The sequence below is a fragment of the Pelophylax lessonae genome (assembly GCF_965119305.1).
Source record: "Pelophylax lessonae genome assembly, chromosome: 7".
Classification (NCBI taxonomy): Eukaryota; Metazoa; Chordata; class Amphibia; order Anura; family Ranidae; genus Pelophylax; species Pelophylax lessonae.
This window is the reverse complement of record NC_138774.1, coordinates 266,943,899-266,959,107: the sequence shown is the minus strand read 5'-3', so window position 1 is coordinate 266,959,107 and position 15,209 is coordinate 266,943,899. Positions and strand designations below refer to the sequence as shown.

The following is a 15,209-nucleotide window of genomic DNA, read 5'->3' as shown; positions in this document are numbered from 1 at the left end:
ACAGGTGCAGCAGATAGCCAGGCAAGCACTCGGGTAGCTCTGAGAGACAAGATTTGAGACAGAGTCAGAGTAGTAGAAAAGCCAGGGTCATCAACAGGCGGTGCAGCAGGGTACCAAATCGTAAGCAGAGCCAAAGTCAGGGACGGAGCCGGGTCAGGTTTAGCAGAGAAGCAGAATCCAAGTTCAGAACAAGCCAGGTCAGCAACAGGAAAGCATACAGGTATCATCAGGTCACAGGAAACAGCTGAAGATCAGTCAGCACAGGAAACAGGATTGAACTTCCTTTAAATAGCCTGTCTGGCGCCACGCCCATTGGTCATTCTTCTGGGAATAGCCTGTGCACGGCCACGACCCAGACGTCTCACAGGTATTCCCTGACACCTGCGGCTGAGATCCCAGGTGATTCAGTCATTAGTGGCCGGTCAGCTTGTACAACTCAATGACAGGCTAAAATTTGATGGAGCTGCCCACAGCTGCAGGCGTGTCCACGCATCTAGCATTTACTTGTGGTTAGGGACAAATGTCCCACTGCTGACTCAGATTGTGTTCAGGACTTAACATTTGTCCCTAGTCACTGGTAATTGTTAGATATATGAATACATAGAACCTGGATCTTTTCAGCCGGTCATTGAGTTTTACAGGCTTAGCAGCTGCCTCTGATGAAAAGACCTGGGTTCCTGGCCACAGTTATCCACTATAAACCTTGTCCACAATTGCAGATTTAGGATGTGTGAATGAGGCTTTAATGCACCGTGACAGTGTGAGTCTAGTTTTGTTAAGTCTCGAATAGGATTTAACACCCGTTTGTAACAAAAATACTGTCCTTCACACTGATTCGTTATCCATTATCATAATAGGAACCAGCATCTTTAAATTGACCTGGTGCTTTCCACATGCCTTTTCTTGCGTATACGAGTCGAAATGTCTATCCCTTGCACCCATACGTTTGGCTCCAGTAACCAGGAGAAAATTTCTTTAGTATAATAAATAATGTAGCTTACTTACCATCCTCCTGAGTCACAGCCCTGGAATTCCTGGAGCATCGATAGTTTAAAAAAACTATTAGATGGGCACCTTAAAGACCACAACATACGGGGTATACAATGTACCGTTAACAGCAAACACGCAGGCGCATTATAGGTTGAACTGGATGGACTGATGTCTTTTTTCAGCCTCACAAACTATGTAACTCCGGTGCCAGCGTGTCACATGAGGGCATCGTGAAAGTCTTAAGGCCTGTGTTAAAGTAATACTAAAGCCTCAAACATGTTATACTTACCTGCTCTTCTCCGATCCCTCTTCAGCGCTCCTGGCCCCTCCCTCCTGTTAAATGCCCCCACGGCAAGCAGCTTGCAATGGGGGCACCCAAACTGAGCCACAGCTCCGTGTCCATTTAGACACTGAGCCACAGCCCGGTTCCAACCCCTTCCTCTTTTCTCTCTCTCTCTCTCTCTCTCTCTCTCTCTCTCTCTCTCTCTCTCTCTCTCTCTCCTCATTGGCTCACTGACTTTGACAGCAGCAGGAGCCAATAGCGGCGTGCTACCGTCTCAGCCTATGTAGAGGGAGAGTCCCGGGAAGCCATGACACTCCTGCAACATCACTGAATTGAGATAGGGCTCAGGTAAGTATGAGGGGGGGCTGCTGCACACAGAAGGTTTTTTATCTTATTGAATGGAAGGCATGAAGATAAAAACCTTCTGACTTTACAAGCACTTTAAGCTCTAAGGCTCCATGCACACCGGGCTTAAAAAAAAAAAAAAAAAAAAAAAAATCTCCAGTTGCCTTGGCAGAAAAAAATGTTCATATAGAGTGATTTATGTACATAGTTTAGGAGAGTTTTTTGCATTTTTTTCTGCCAGAAAGCTCCAATCAGAAATCCAAACCAGAAGGGTTTTTTCCTGCCTCCCAAACGTTGAGCTCAAAATATGCCCGTAATGATCCTAATGTGCATGGACACATTGAGCTGCTTCTACAAGCAAAACACAAAACTCCTGTAGAAGCAGCGATTTTTAAGCCAGTGTGTATGGAGCTTTAGTGAGAACAACTCAGCTTATTTTCCTTGTTCTCGCCAATGATTAAGTGAACCAGTTTGAAAGAAGTCTCCCTATTGTATTCATCCCAGGGGGATAAATGTGTACCACCTTGTCTCTTTATGTGCTGTAGATGCAGGGCTAGCATGGTCAACCTTATACCCCCAACCCCCACCACTGCTGTCCAATCGTGTGCTCTGATAAAGACCTATAGAAGTGATGAGCGCTGATTGACATCACTTGCCTTGGTACCAGGCTTTTCCTAGAGACCAGCGCTGTCACAGCACAGAGGTATGGGATGTGTTGGGGCAAAGGGAGCAGAAGGAAGGGATCCTGGACTGCGCTTCACATTAGGAATGCAGTAGGAAGGGTCTTGTTAGCACCTGTTTCCAAATGAGACACATGCAGGGGATTGTTGGCATCAATAGGAGTGTGCACAAATCGGGCTTCAACAGGGGAGGAGCTGTTGGGCTGAAATAGAAGAGAAAAACCACTTACTACATGAATCTATGAACCAGAATTTTATTCATTTGTTCTACTTTAAATAATACCTGTTGCTTTACCCTGCATTTTGTATAGATGTATATATTTTTTTCCCTTTGTTTCACTAATTTACATTTTAAAGGAGATTATTGTAAATTGTATGTGCATATGGTGATAAAAATACCAGTGTCAGTATGTGTTTTACAAACCTTGTTTCTCTGTATAATTTGTAATTATATATGTTTATGGGGGGTCACACGTATTTGCTTATTACATAGGAAAGTTTAGCTTGTTGTTCTGTAGCGATGAACAGAGATTGTGGCTGGTATCTTGAGCAGTTGACAGTCATTGTAGTAGCTAATTTGCTCGGCCTAGTTTACAGACCTTTACTTTTAATACAATAAAATATGAAAGTAAAAATTAAATTTGGTGCTCACTGAAAATGCTTTATGGTTCAATCTTAAAGCTGGATTCTAGACCATTCTAAAACTCTAGTATTTAATCCAGTGATGTAATTATAAACCATTTTTCAGTGCAGTTAAGTGCACAAAATCCACTTTAGATTGGCTTCCTGTAATTCCCTACACAATTGGTGGTAGGAAGGACAGCCATGGCAGACTGAAGAGTCAGATTATATTGCATTCCACTGTGTTGTCAGTTCAACACTGGAAGCCTAAGGACGGGAGGAGAAAAAGCAGATTGAGCAGGTCGATGACTTCATTATGCTGATGCTCCTTCATTGTCCAGTTGGCAGGCTGGGGGTTTGTCGGTGACCAAGCTGTATTACCTAACTGCAGTGAATAAAAAAAAAAAGTGGTCACTGACCTAGCTCTGCTCTCTGGCAGGAGTGCCTGGACCACAAGACATCCTGAACAGAGTTACCAATCTTTTGGCAGGTAAGACCGTTCATGTTGTCTGTGTGTTTGCCATCAGCTTTTAAGTTGACAATATCATGGGGTGGATATGTTGTTAAAATAACCCAAGCACCTGTATCCTGACAATAACTCGTGTTTCAACCTCACAAACTATGTAATCATATCTGACGTGTACTAAACCTCTGAGCCCGAGGCACTTAATATGCAAGTGCTGACTTACAGCTCCACCGTCAGAGCTCGATATCTGTTGATCAGAACAGTACAGCGTAATCGGCCAGTTCCATATTAAGCTCCTGATGTGTCACAGATTTGTATTTAGGATTCAAGCTGGTCTTGTGGACAGGTTAAAGTAAACCTTTCCTAAGAGAAACAATGGAGATGCCATTACTGACTTCCTTTGAAAATTGCTAGTTGCCTGGATGTTAAGCTGACCTATGCTATTCCCTATCCAATGCTATGGCCAAAGCTTCCTGAGCTGATGACCTAGAAAATACCTTGGTTTCGAGAAAAGCCCTTAACTGCATTTTTGATCTGATTCAGACTCTTTAAAATACTGAACCAAAGGGTGAGCCTGGTAGGCAGGCAACTAGCATTTCCAGGAGTGGTTAATAAAGGTAAACTCAATTTTTTATTTTTTCTCATCAAAAGTATTCTTTACATGCAACTGCCTGTTTGTTAGGGCTTGAAGTTCTTTAAAGTGGAAGTCAAGGCACCAAAACAATGACACATATTAGTAAAGAAACTCCCAGTACGTAATAGTAACTGACTCACTAACTCACTTATAAAAAATTTGCACAAGTACCAGAAGGGTCTCTTCACACCTGATATGCTGGCATGTGTTGATCAACCCAAGCCAGCTTATAAACGGTGTAAAATCAGTGTATTTCAATAGGAGAAGTTCACCCCAGTGCATTGCTCTGAACTCAAAAAAGTAGAACATGCCCTACTTTTTTTCAGCGCAACATATAGTTCTAGTTAGTCTGGTTGCAAAAAGACGATCCAAAAAAAAAAAACAACCGTACAATCCTACGTACTCAATCCTATACCCACAGTTGATCCAGAGGAAGGTGGAAAAGCCCAGCAAAGCATGATCCAATTCGCCCCAGCAGGGGAAACCATTATTTCCTGATCCCCTAAAAGGCAAACCTATATTTCCTAAATCAACTTTATCAATCAATGTGAGTACACAGTTATATTATGTACATTTAGGAAGGAATCCAGGCCTTCTTTAAAGCAATCAACTGAGCTGGCCAGAACCACCTCTGGAGGGAGTCTATTCCACATTTTCACAGCTCTTACTGCTTACTACTTGCTTGCTTTGTAAATCCCAGCTTAGGATCCACTGAAACGCCCAAATCCTTCTCGACCATTGATTCCCCCAGTTGTACACCTCCCCCCCCTCCAATGTGTATGATGCATGCATATTCTTAGCCCCCAAGTGCATAACTTTACTTTTATCAACTTGGAACCTTATTTGCCACATAGTTGCACAATGAAACAGTGCATTGAGGTGAGCTTGTAAGTTGGGAGACCTCCTGTAAGGGCGTTATTATTCCACTGCCTAGCTTGGTGTCATCTGCAAAGACTGAAATGGTACTTTTTATTCCCAGACCCTATATCATTTATAAAGATATTAAAAAGTAAGGGTCCCAACACTGAACCTTGGGGTACACCACTGATAACCTTAGACCATTCAGAGTAAGAATAATTAACCACTACTCTCTGAATTCTATCTTTTAGCCAGTTTTCTATCCATTTACAAACTGATCTTTCTAAGCCTGTAGACTTTACCTTACACATTAGCCGTGTGTGGGGAACTGTGTCAAGTGCTTTTGTAAAATCCAAGTATACCACGTCCACAGCCACCCCTCTGTCCAAGGTTTTACTTGCCTCATAAAAATAGATCACATTTCTCTGACAACTCCTGTCTGTATTTTTTTCCTGCAAGAACTCATCTATGTGGTCTTTTATTAAACTCTCCAGTATTTTCCCGACTATAGAAGTTAGACCAACAGGTCTATAGTTACTTGGTAAAGACTTTGAACCCTTTTTAAATGTAGGCACCACATTGACCCTACGCCAATCCAGTGGTACTATTCCAGTCCTTAACGAGTCCATAAAAATTAGAAAACCAATACAACGTGTGTAAGCGCACCACAATACGCACGAGTCAAAACAGTCAGGTTATGTTTCCTTTACAAATAAAGCTTAGTGGAATTTTTTGTTAAGTTTAAATTAGTATTGCAGCACATTTTGAAAGGCAATGCAGCATGTGAATGCATCGGCCCACATTGATGTGCGCACTATGCGTTGTGAATGGACCCTAAAGTTTTCTAGTATCTGGTCACATAATTGTACTGTTCTGCTTCATATAGCAGAAGATGGGACCTAGGAGGAGGGATTGTTGCAGTGGCTTCAATTGGTCAAATTTGATAAACGTACACAAATATGATGTAGGGGGGTTTCCACTTTCAGAATATCATTTCATTACAGATTTTCAGTGGCATTGGAAAAGGTAGAATTGCTGCCATTTTATTGTGGGACCACCACATGAATGGGATGGGCAGAAGGAATGACAAAGTTGGGTAGAGCTTGGTTGCTTGAATGGTTAGCACCATGTGACTTTACTCTTTTCTTAACCTAGGGTTCTCTTTGCTGCATTAAGCAAGAGAAAACTCTTAATTCTACCTCCTATATAAAACTAGGGATGCAAAATAGCTGGATCGGGGGATCGGTAAAATTAACAGATCCACGGGCCGATCCGGTTTTGCTCTTATAGCTTGTGAGGGAGCAGAGAACAGCTGTCAAAGAAAAAAAAAAAAGAAGAGCCTCCTGCAAATGCCTTTCAACTCTCCCAGTTAAGTAAACACAATGATTACAATGTATCCTTTCGTTCCGTCTGCCGGAGGAGGGAAGTTTAACCTTGAGCCCCCGTTCACATAGGGGCGACGCTACTTCGCACCGCGACCTCCGAGGTCGCGGTGCGAGCAGCGCGCCGCGACCTCGGAGCGGCCGCCACGGACTTCATAACATTGAAGTCTATGGCGGTCGCCTCCTGGTCGCCCCAAAGAAGCTCCGGACCCTTTTTCTAAGTCGGAGCGACTTGTGTCGCTCCTATTAGAACGGGTCCGCAGCTTCCCTACGGGAGGCGACCAGGTCGCCTCACAGGTCGCCTTAGTGTGAACAGGGGCTAAATGCACAATGTTATAAGATATCTGCCGATACCGATCTGGAAGTAGTATTTTGTTATAAGCTCACAAAACAGTACTTCCGGATCGGACTCGGGATCGGCGATTTCACAAAGCAAAAGATCGGGTTTGGGACCAAAAAAGTAGGATCGGTGCATCCCTATATAAAACTCTGATTTGGCCATCTGTTGTCCAGTTTTGGTCACCAATCCTCAGGCAGAATATACTTGAACTGGAGAGAGTCCAGAAAAGGGTAACAAAGCTAATTGGGGCGCTGGAGGACATTGAGGAACATTTTTGAACAATAAACGTATTCTTCCTTGAGAAGAGCCTTTCAAAATTGTGTGAAGCTTGTCACCCGAAATGGAGCAGCAGCTTCTTTTCGGGCGACTGACCCATGTAGGGCAGCCTATTCAAGTGAATGGGCTGTCCATCTGCGACTTGCAATATCGTGTGCAAATTTAAAATATTGTGAGCGGGTACGTTTATGGAAGTGTGATTTGGGCCTTAATGGTGACTTTAGCATTCGGAGGAAACTATTTAACCGAAGGTCTCTAAAGAAGACATGAGGTTACACAGTGAAGTTGGCTGAGAAGTGGTTCAATCTTAAACTGCATAAGGGGTTCTTCACTACTAGAGCTGTAAGGGTGTCTAGTAGTGAAGTGAAGTAGTAGGTTGATGTCCGCAGGGAATGTAGATAAATTGAAAAAACTTTTAAATGTGTTCCAGAACACAATGTACAGGGGTATAGAAAATGGTAGTGCCATAAACACACACATTGAACTGGATAGACTGGTGTCTTTGTTCAGCCCTAGCACCCAAAAATATGCAACTGTAAACTTCAAACTTTAACTGCATGTTCTGTAGCTTGCATTTTATGAATGACCATAAAATACATTCTAGTATACTAACAATCAGTATTTAGCCGATAGTGATTTTTGCTCTTCGTTTTAAATGTCCCCCTTAGAGCCGGTTCACATTAGCGCGACACGACACCTTACTACTTCGGGGGCGACTTGTGCATTACATTGCACCACGACTTCCGGAGCAGCTAGCTTGCATGGACTTCACATAAGGGAAGTCTATGCAAGTCGCTCCAAGGTCGCCCCGAAATAGTACAGGACCCTTTTTCTAAGTCGGAGCGACTTGTGTCGCTCCTATTAGAACGGGTCCTGTAGCGGTCAATGGACCGCGAGGTAGCGCGACTTGTCAGGCTGACAAGTCGCCTGACAAGTCGCGCTAATGTGAGCCGGCTCTTAGGGTTGGATATATCAAAAATACACAGTACAGAGCAATAATAAAATCAAAAATAATGTACATTGAATGCTACAGAAGTGAAACCATTGCCTTGACTTCCACCTTAATACCTCAGGCGTTGCCCGTGCTTATATTGTATGGCAGTAGTAGACTATATAAAATTTTGGCTCATTGAAAAATTGGATTATGGTGAATGCCATTAGTCCCATCACCCCGTTTCTCTCAGTAAATGTTAATTTTCTTCCAGTATCAAGCTTCTCGCAGGCCTTTTATACAAAGATATGATTCCGTGGTGGTTGTCTAAAATAGACTTCATCTGTATTCATCTTAAGCTCTGCAATACCATTTTCTCAGTGAATTCATGCTGACGTCATAATGAAATTGGTGCGTGAGTGTCCTTTTTCGTATCTCCCTGTTTTTGTCCTTGCACAAAGATCATTGCGGATTCTGGTAAACGGACGCAATGAAAATTTACTAAGGAATTTTTTATGCATAAGGGCAGCTTTTGCAGTCCTTTTTCAGATAAGGGATGTTTGCATGTCTCCGTGTTTAAAGTTGGGTATATTTTCAGATGTGTGCAGATATTGGCAAGTAAGCATATAGGAAATTTTGATAGTTCTGTTTTCTGTCAGACTTCTTTTCTTGTATTAATAGGCAACACCAGGTAAAATTAAAGGGGGGGGGGGAGAATACCTGGTTACATTAGCAGCCCAGTTATGTTGCAGAAGAGTAACGGTGTGTGGAAAAAGTTCAGAAAGTGCCCATGATTCCCACAACTATAAAAATAAGGAATGGTAGAAGGGCACACCCAACATAATATAAGGTAACATTTAGGCCCAGGTCCACCATTAGAAATCATGGGCCCCAATACATTCAGACACATTGTCAGCCAATTGGGGGGAAGGACAGGAGGTGACCACAATACATCCAAAGACCTGCTTAAGCAATCATGGGGACACAGAAGGCAAATTGTGGTCAGCCAATCGGGAAGGGGGCCAGGTAGTGACCCCCACCACATTTATAGAGCCAAACCTAGACAGATGGGGGAACTAACTGCAATATCTTAGTGTTACTAAACCCATAACAGTAAAATTAGTCTTTATATACAGTAAAGCATGCTTGTTAAACTCCCTGTGGAACCTAAGGGGTTTATCCTCTCCTTTGTGTAAAAAGGCTGTTTTAATCCGGTGTTATTTGATCCTCCCCTTCTTCCACAATCCATCTCCTGATGGTACAGAGCCCTTGGAGTCACTCTGCACATTCTCAGTTTGGTGTGTATTGCTAGAGATTTTTTTTTTTCCTTAGGCGGGTGCATGTGATCAGCACAGGGCCAATCAGTACTTTCCAGACACAGGGTCAGGAGTCCTGCAGCCTCATTTGACCGTTATAGGAAAATAAAAACTTCTCCTACAAGCTTTAACCAGACACTGTCAGACACTGTCACAAGACTTCTCTATTGGCTGATGAGAAAAGGTATTTAGCCGTTAATGTTTACTAAAACTATTGCATTTCCATGTTCTGTATACTGTGGGAGACCAGATATAGTGATTGCAGGGTCCTGGGTTTAGTAACGCTTTAACAATCAAATATTAGGGTGCAATAGAGCTGCTTCTATTGTAACTGTACCTAATAAGATGGGAACCTCCCCAGCCTGGGAAGGTGATCTTACAAGACTATCAGACACTACACATTGATAAAGGGGGAAAGGACTCTACTATAAAAAAACAGCTGTTGAGATGAGGGGGCCTCAGGCAGTTTATAGTACCGGTAGCTAAGGGGAATTGGAGTGGATGACAGAGCTCAGGACAGTTGGGCACTCCCCCCATCATTTGGGGCAACAGTGCTCCCATCCCTGGCCGGGGGAGCTCAGGTAGCTAAGCTGCCATGTTGGGCCAGTGCGAGTCTGACAGATGGTGCCCGCAGCCCATAACAGATTGGGGCTCCCTGTGCCTGGAGCATAAATAATCTGGAGCAACCACCACTGGAGGCTGTCAAATAGGCACAGCCAGGGGTTTAGGTTGATGTGCGGCATTTATTTTGGGAAAGGAGCCGTGAGGACTCATCCTGCTTCCAATTTCAACCTGGGCCCCCTGTTGACCAGATAGGTTTTGCAAAGCAGGCCTGGGACCTGTCTGTACCCCTTTATTGGCAGCCCTGTTGAGGCCCAACGATCTAAACCAGGGGTTCTCAATCTTTTAAAACAGGGCCAGTTCACTTTCCCGCAGAGTGGTGGGGGGTGCTCAGAATGCATGGTTCAGGAGTGCGTTGCGCTTAGAATGCATGGTTCAGGAGTGCGTTGCGCTCAGAATGCATGGTTCAGGAGTGCGTTGCGCTCAGAATGCATGGTTCAGGAGTGCGTTGCGCTCAGAATGCATGGTTCAGGAGTGCGTTGCGCTCAGAATGCATGGTTCAGGAGTGCGTTGCGCTCAGAATGCATGGTTCAGGAGTGCGTTGCGCTCAGAATGCAGGGTTCAGGGGTGCGTTGCGCTCACATATCAGGGTTCAAGAGTGCGTTGCGCTCAGAATGCAGGGATCAGGAGTGCATTGCGCTCAAAAGGCAGGGATCGGGGGGGGGGGGGGGTTGTAATGTGAAGGGTGGTAGAGGACACTGTTATGGGGGTGGCCCTGTCCATAAGTGTCCTCTGCCTCATTCACCTCACCCCACACACACATCCACATCCATACTGGTGTCCTCTGCCCCCTTTCCCCTATAGCAATTAACTCTGCCCCCCCCCCCCAGCCCCCCCTTTCCCCTCCCATAGCATTGCCCTACCTCACAGACAAGAGCGCGGGAGACAGCAGAGTGACTTTCCATATTAGCAAGCTGGTGATTGGTTGTTTAGGACCGCTCAGAGCAACCAATCTGTCGGCTTTGTCAAGGGCTTGGAGGGGTGCAGTAACAATGGGTTACTAGAAAAGAAAAGAAAATCTACATACATAATACATATTTGCAAAACCTATTCGTCATCAAATTTGTCCATTCTGTGCACATACTCATTATTAACTTACAAAAATAGATTACATCCCAGGAGATTTCAACAAAGAATCTTATTTCATGTGGCCAAACACCGGCCGGACCAGGACAATATAGGCTGGACGAACCAGCACATTTCACCGGAGGGCTGTCTCACCCACTGGGCTCCCTGACCCACTGATAGTCACCATGCAAGTACTTACTACTCTAACACATTTGGCATAGACGGTGCTTTCAGTTATGGGGAACATGTGACTTCCTCCAGTGTGACAGTGTTTGGGTCCACCAGCCAATTACTACACTTGAGCACTGTCACATGACAGAGGGAGTGGTGACATTGTTTACCCTAGCGACACCAGCCAACACCCAGAATTTTAGAACCAGCTGTTGCAAGGGGAAACATGGCTAGGGATTACTGGCAAGGTGGTTATCAGTGGGTTGGGGGGCCCTTCTGCAAAGATGCTGTCACTTGCCTCCAACTGCTGGGAGGACTTATAATTGATGTAGGTATGTGGGTTATACCTTTTGTATACAAAGAAATGTTCATTATTCTGTATACAGATTTACCAGTCTTTCTGCTCCTTTAAAAAATATTTGCAATGCAAAAGACCAATGTTCTTATCCAGAAAAGGCATTGTGGATGCCAGCAAAGGTCACATTTTTATGTCCTCTTATTCCGTGTGGTTAATGCTTCTAGGATATACTAAAATCGTTTTTTTCCTTGCAGCCTAGCTGTTGTCTATAATGTGGTGAACTCAGGGCAAGCAAGATTAAAGTAGATCTATGGCCTCACATTAAAAGAAAAATATGTGCTGCAGCACATAATTGTAAGTGCCTCTGCCCTTAACGTTTTCCCATAGTCCCTGCAAAGATCCAACCAATAAAGTTCACCTCGTAACCCCCTCCCCTCAAAAGGAACATCTTGATTATTACAAGCATTGTGTGAAGGGTTTTATGTGTGTAGCGTAGCCTCTGCCTCCTAAAAAATGCTTTGTTTGTTAAACCTAACCCTAAAATGAAGTATGCAATGCAGTCAGGGGTGTTTTATGCAAATTTGGCACCCAGGGTAGATTATTATAACGTCCCCTCTCGCCACGCTCTTCTGTTGGCAAACGTTTCTGTACTAATCATCCATTCTCTGGATGTTGTGTGTTGCGTTTTCGGGTGGCATTCTTTTTTAATGCTACCTCCAAAAGCAGTGCGCTTTTACTACAATTGTCACGCATCACCCAAAAGAAGCTCCTCCTCCTTTTTCGGTGATGAGCTTTGTGTGAGGTGGTTTGCTGTGCGTCAATCATGGCAATACCGCACCACATTTGAGGTACTGTTAAAAATGAACGGCAACCTAACACTCATGGTGCTTTTTGCCATCATTCTGCCTGAGATACCAAATCTCCAGTTTTGAACGGGGCTTAAATTCCTGTAAGTTGCAAGGTCGGGCATCCATGGATGGGACTTGTTTTTTTTCCAGAATATTCCACAGATGCTTGATTGGATTGAGATCTGGAAAATTCGGAGGTCAGTCAACAGCTCAAACTTGTGTTCCTCAAACCATTTGAACTCATTAGAGTGTCTTCCATTGCTCTGTGGTCCCGTTTTTGATGCTCACGAACCCATTGTAGGTGCTTTTGGCTGTGGTCACTGTTCAGCATGGGCACTCTGACTGGTCTGTGGCTATGCAGCCCCATGTGCAATAAACCATGATGAACTGAGGTTTATTTACTAAAACAAATAGACTGTGCAATTTTCAAGTGCACATGCCCCAGAGCTTACCTTATTTAGGTAAAGCTTTGTTTTGCAAAGAATACCCAATCATATGCTAGAAAATGGGGAACAAAAAAAAAAAAAAAAATAGCATTTTAGCTTACACGTGATTAAATGGTGGAAAAACGCAGAGCTTCCCCTCATTTTCATTTTAGCTCTAGAGCAACTGCACTTTCGAAGTGTACAGTCTATTTGCCGTTAGTAAAAACCACCCCACTTTGCATTCTGACACCCTTGTATTGGAACCAGCATTCAATTTTTTCAGCAATTCGAGCTACAGTAGCTCTTCTCAATGTTATCTCAATGGTCAAAGTGTTATGACTGACTAGTATAATCATGTTGGTAAAAAAAGAAAAAAATGCCATTTTAATAGTGATATACCTAGTGTAATGGAACCTCTACCCACACATTGGACTTCCATCAGTATACGGCTTCCTACAGTCTTGAACATATAAACCAGATTTTCCCAGCCACCCAACATACAAAGCTAGCCGACAACTTGGGTTTCACTGGTGGAATCTCTGTTTATTGAACAGTCACACAGAATTTATAAACAACATGGACCTCCCCCTCTTGATTACCACACACAGGTCAGGGGTTGCCTGATTACATTATCATATGCAAATGAAATTGTATACTGAAATAGAATTAACATCTCTATAGAACAACCAACACAAACTATATTGTAGTAATATTATCCTAAAAAGTGTGGTGACTTCACAATACAAAATGTTTGAATGGTCTACTAAATACAATATACGGGCGGTCCCTGGGTTACAAATATCCGACTTGCAAACGGAGGGAGACAATTGGAATTGAGAGGCAATCTACCCCTAGGACGGGAAATTCACTCCTGTAAGAGTTCTCATGGGACAAATGTGTCCCCACTGAAGCTTTATCACCAATCCTTGTTTCCACAACAACCCTGTCAGGAACACATCAGATATGCCTATGTAATGCCTCAGAGATGCACTGGAGTGCGCAGGCGTGAACTCCCTTGTGCCCATTTAGCCAAGAACAAACGTTCGCCTTGCGCGAAGGAGCGCACACGCGGCCACACACAGATGTGTGCATGCGCACGCAATAGCCATTATGTTCAGCGCGCAAATGGCCTATATAGTAGAAGCAGGCACTCTTGTCCTTTTACTGTTTTGTCTGCAGCTTTTCCTGTACACCTGAACCTGTTGTATCCTGATTGACGACCTGGCCTGTCTCCTACCTCGCTTGTTTGCTGCCTGCCCTGACCATGGCTTGTTCCTGTGACTACTCTTTTGCCTTATCCCTTTGTTTATCTGCTACTGGATCTGGATTTGCTCACCCCCTGTTGGGGCGACCCTGAGGATTGCGACCTGGTGCTAAACAGGCAGCAAAACCCATCTCCACCATCAGAGGCTCTGGTGAACACCGGTTGGCACTTAGATTCTGCACCTCAGGTTAGTCTGCATCTTCTGCCAAGGTGACCCGTCTGTGTTCCCACACCACTGGATCCTGTGAGTCTACCCTCTGCACATCAGGCTCAGCCACTAGATACGTGACAAACCCAAAATTTCCAAAAATTTTCCAATTGTTACAGGGACAGAAAGTTACTTATGGCCCTTTTCCACTGCAAGTACCGGCTCGGCTCTAGTCGGCCCTGCTTGGCCCGGTTTGCTTTTCCACTGCTGGTACCGCATGGTATAGAGTCGGAATGGTTCGGTACGGTACGGTATAGGTTTGCTTTTCCACTAAAGTAGTACTAAGTTAAGTGGGTGGGACAACAACGGGGTGGGTGGGATTCTCTGACCAATCAGTGGCTAGTAGTGACTGCATGCAAAGGATTGTGGGATATGGTACCAGTTTGGTACCTGTTGGAACCACAATCGAGTAGGTACTGTTTTTTCAGAGCCGTACCGTTCGGTTCCATGCAGTGGAAAAGCAAACCTATACCGTACCGTACCGAACCGTTCCGACCCTATACCATGCGGTACCAGCAGTGGAAAAGCACAAAAGGGTGCCGAACCGGTACAGTTCCATGCAGTGGAAAAGCGCCAATAGTTAGTCAGGCTGATACACATGCCCATCTAGTTCAACCAATAAAATAAATAAAAAAAAAAAAAAACATACAATCCCATACACACAATCCTATACCCACTGTGAAGGGGAAATCTAACCGGGACATAGACAGCAAGAAAATGTTAGTGTTAACCCTTCCCTATGCTATCCAAAAAACGTAAATATTTTTTTTGGCTAGAGCTACACCTAAAAAATGTACCTGTTCCGACTTGCATACAAATTCAACTTAAAGTAGGACTATGGGCAAAACTTTGTGATTTTTAACCCTTGTTAGATTTTTTTTTTTTTGCCATCTCTGTCCCATTGGGGAGATTTTCTTTCACTTCCTGTCCCATAGCCAAACAGGAAGTGAGAGGAAATCCCTGCAAATAAAGGAATTTCTCGGGGACCCCCAGGTCCTCAGAACAAGTGTCCCCATTGGAAGATTTCCCCTCTATTACTTTTCTGGGGACAACCTAAAATTTGGGGTTTTTCTTTTACTTTCACTCTTGATGATGGTAAACAGGACAAATGGAGAGGGTGAATTTTCCTAATGTGGGCAAAGACAGCAATACAGAACTGACAGGGGCTCTAATCCCTCTCCACT

At 44.0% G+C, this 15,209-nt stretch overlaps 1 protein-coding gene across 2 annotated transcripts in view; it reads left to right on the top strand.

Annotated features, from left to right (window-relative positions):
• The window catches only part of IQSEC2 (IQ motif and Sec7 domain ArfGEF 2), a 525,300-nt gene that overhangs the window by 81,434 nt on the left and 428,657 nt on the right, over positions 1-15,209 (top strand). Inside the window, exon 2 of one of the 2 annotated variants that reach the window (XM_082262909.1) lies at positions 3,359-3,409. The exons of the other annotated variant lie outside the window; for it this stretch is intronic. Within the exon in view, the coding sequence (XP_082119035.1) occupies positions 3,359-3,409 (51 nt within the window). The remainder of the gene's footprint in view (positions 1-3,358; positions 3,410-15,209) is intronic. 2 annotated transcript variants of the gene reach the window in all.